The 3428-nt window shown below is 38.2% G+C and overlaps 2 protein-coding genes across 3 annotated transcripts in view; one reads left to right on the top strand and one right to left on the bottom strand.

Annotated features, from left to right (window-relative positions):
- LOC107716005 (transmembrane protein 54-like) overlaps positions 1-1791 on the bottom strand; it is a 6750-nt gene extending 4959 nt beyond the window's left edge. The window contains exons 1-2 of one of the 2 annotated variants that reach the window (XM_016522304.1): positions 1656-1791; positions 1408-1504 (exon numbers count right to left, since the gene is read on the bottom strand). In XM_016522304.1, the coding sequence (XP_016377790.1) occupies positions 1408-1504; positions 1656-1664 (106 nt within the window). In that variant the 5' untranslated portion in view covers positions 1665-1791. Of the gene's footprint in view, positions 1-1325; positions 1505-1655 lie in introns of those variants that run through there. The other variant, XM_016522306.1, reaches the window with a different exon arrangement.
- A 126-nt stretch (positions 1792-1917) lies between these two features.
- LOC107716004 (uncharacterized) overlaps positions 1918-3428 on the top strand; it is a 13533-nt gene continuing 12022 nt past the window's right edge. Inside the window, exons 1-5 of the mRNA XM_016522303.1 lie at positions 1918-2304; positions 2384-2555; positions 3013-3109; positions 3194-3279; positions 3367-3417. Of these exons, the coding sequence (XP_016377789.1) occupies positions 2037-2304; positions 2384-2555; positions 3013-3109; positions 3194-3279; positions 3367-3417 (674 nt within the window). The 5' untranslated portion in view covers positions 1918-2036. The remainder of the gene's footprint in view (positions 2305-2383; positions 2556-3012; positions 3110-3193; positions 3280-3366; positions 3418-3428) is intronic.

Below are 3428 nucleotides of genomic sequence, written 5' to 3'. Positions count from 1 at the left end.
TAAAAGTTTGTTGTCATTTGGAAGTGTGTAGGCCTTCTTGCATTATTATGCTGTTACATTATGATTATATATTCAGTGGCATAAAATGGTCTTTAAAATTACAATAATATCACTTATCGCAATTATTTCTGGGGCAATATATCACACAACAAAAAGTTGTTATCGTGACAGGCCTATTTGGAAGTCATTTGTTTTTTTATTTATTTTATTTGTAAATTGTTTTTTTTGTTTTTTTACTTTGAATAAATGAATATATTTATTTGTGTTCATGTCTTCCTCTGACAGCTTTCTCTAGCCAGCCTTTATTAAGCTATGAGTATGCCTAGGCTATGCATTCCCTACCACTCCTGTTACAAGGAAATTAATAATTTTATTATTGTGAATATGTTCTTTTGAATCTATTCTTTAATATGATATACGTTTCAAGGTGGTTTATTCATATTTAAGTAGTCTAATGGCCGTGATCCTGACTAGTTGGTTATTGTCGCTTGCACTGGCCGCTCAAGCAGCTAACCGATTCTCTACCACTGTGTCTGCAAGGAAATATACTATGTTATGATTATTAATATATTCTTATGTCTATTCTTGTAAACATGTACTTGTATCGCAACTAAAGTGCTCAAATGGCCGTCATCCCGACTGGTGGGTTAGCCTACTGCCACTTCAGTGCAGCCAGTGCACTCCATAAAACGTCTATCATTTAAAAGAATAAAGTCATATGAACAGATGTACAATAAAAAAAAATAATAATAATAATAGTATTCCCGGAGCTAGAGTGGAAGGAGAGCAAAACATAAATCTGCCATAAATCAATGGTCCTCCTGACAGTGGACTGCCAGCCGCCAGGCAGCCAACCACTGGCAGGTCACGTGAACTGGTGCTGCCAGCCAGTTAGGGATTGAACCCCTAATGTGAGAAAATGAAACAGTTTCATTAAAACACATTATACATCACAAAGGACATATTTAACAAACGCATAGCTGAGATCTAGCTATGTATCTGCCACAGCATAAATTCATGGACAAAAAGACATCTGGTTCGAAATAAACATTAAAAAGTCCTTTATGTTGTACTGAATGTAAAATACTTCCATTGCATCAATGAAATTCCGCCCATTACTAGACTCACTAGAGAACTAGACTACATTCAGCGAGAAATTTAGCCTATGACGGGGATTTTATAGAGCAACAAATGGGCTAGTTCCGTGATGTATTATCAAGATAAACATGATAACCACACCCAGACCACGTTCCCGAGCCTGTTCATATACTCCCTCCCACCCCAAAAAATGCACCGTTTAGTTATGTAAACAAAGTCCAACTCACCCGAATTCACCATCCTGAAGTCCTTCTTTCAGATTAAGTCATAATTAAGGGTTTGAGATGTTCAAAGATCTTCTCCTCTTACCGTGCTTCTCAGGCTGTCTTCCTCTTTCCCGTTCACCTGCGTGCATGGCCACACCCTGTCCGCTCACGCACCTGTCCTGACCGCCCTGCAGGTGTCGCTGTATACCAGGAAGAAGAGCCTTCAACCTCAAAGGCACAAATACTTACAAATATCAAAATCGTTGCAAAATACAAGTCGGTACAAAACAAAAAGTAAAATAAATAAATGTTAATTTACTTTTATACATTTTAGGAATGAAAAATAATTACCAATAACATTTATTCAAGAAAAAAAAAGCAAAATAAGGTTTAGGGTTTCACATTTATGAATGACAAAATTGGTAATTACTTCTGGAAATGCTGTCTAATTCATTTTTTAAAAATAAACTAGATTTTATTAATTTGTTTTGTTGTGGATGCATAAAAACAAAAAACCCAATCACCTGAATTAATGTCAGCCAGTCTGTTAATCACAGTAATTTGATGAAGTAAACCTGAACACCTGGACTTAATCACCTGACTCTCATTAATGCATTAATCTGTGCAGCCTGAACCTCCTCACAGCCTGAGTTTTTAGGAAGGTCTGCAAGACAAGGAGAGTTGCTGTATACATTTTTCTTCACTGGTTCTCTCTCAGGTTAAAGTTGTAGGATGGGGATGGCGGCGGTTTTTGTCGTTTTCTGTTGCACAATAGTGTCTCTAGCGCTGCCTGTTACAGCTAACGGAGATTATTTTAATGGGCACTTCGCAGCGTACTCGCCAGGAATCATTCATGATGTCTGGCGTGTTCCTGACCTCGCAAAACATTTCCTGAATGAAATTCCTCAGCCTCACAATTTTGATGGATTTGTACCGGTGTTCCCAATGCAATATGCTATTCAGGCCCTACTGGAAAGTTTTTCATTAAGGATCATGAATTGTACGTCATTAAAACACTACTAAATCTATTAGACAAAGTTAGTATCTAATACTTGCTTTTAATGTTTATTTTGCTCTAGCATCTTGGAGCGGTCCAGCAGATACTAATGTGTTCCACAAAGGAGAGCAGTTGTATCTGCAGGTGTCTGCCTCACCTGCACCTGGTCAACAGCTTTATGTCCAGTCCTGCCATGCTTCCTCTTCTCTAAACCATGCAGACAAACCTGAAGTCGCCCTTATCATTAACAAAGGGTAGATCAACTTAACAAACATTATTTTGAATACACTTGCTCCCTGGAATAATTTCACCTTCATTTTTGTTCCAATGCAATATGATATTCAGGCCCTACTGGAAAGTTTTTCATTAAGGATCATGAATTGTACGTCATTAAAACACTACTAAATCTATTAGACAAAGTTAGTATCTAATACTTGCTTTTAATGTTTATTTTGCTCTAGCATCTTGGAGCGGTCCAGCAGATACTAATGTGTTCCACAAAGGAGAGCAGTTGTATCTGCAGGTGTCTGCCTCACCTGCACCTGGTCAACAGCTTTATGTCCAGTCCTGCCATGCTTCCTCTTCTCTAAACCATGCAGACAAACCTGAAGTCGCCCTTATCATTAACAAAGGGTAGATCAACTTAACAAACATTATTTTGAGTACACTTGCTCCCTGGAATAATTTCACCTTCATTTTTATGTTTGCCAGATGTGTGGCCTCCAAAGAGTCCTTGGTGAGGTTTGTGTTGCAACAGCGTGACCGAGTAAATTTGGTTGTTCGTACATCCACCTTCAAGTCTTCTGAGGTGAGTGTTCATTGACCGTTATGATGACTGTGGTCTTACAAACTGACAGAAGTTTGATCTGTAATGCTCTCCTGTTTTCTTTAGAGTTACATTCACTGCAGAGTCTATCTTACTGATTTGGGTCTGACCTCTACCACTAAATTCTGCAACTACAACAAGCTTAAGTCCAGGTAAGTGTTTAAATCTCTTACTCCTTATAAGGTCTTTGTCCTAATAGGCTTTTGGAACTTAAAAAAAAAAATGCTGTTTGTTTTCAGATGGGTTGACCTGGGTGGCCAAACCTCAGTATGTGATTGTTGTGGGAGAAGGTGCAGGAGCT

Source organism: Sinocyclocheilus rhinocerous, unplaced genomic scaffold (genome assembly GCF_001515625.1).
Source record: "Sinocyclocheilus rhinocerous isolate Xijiao unplaced genomic scaffold, SAMN03320098_v1.1 scaffold749, whole genome shotgun sequence".
Taxonomy (NCBI): Eukaryota; Metazoa; Chordata; class Actinopteri; order Cypriniformes; family Cyprinidae; genus Sinocyclocheilus; species Sinocyclocheilus rhinocerous.
Note: the sequence above shows the minus strand (reverse complement) of the source record. Positions and strands in the feature narration are given on the sequence as shown.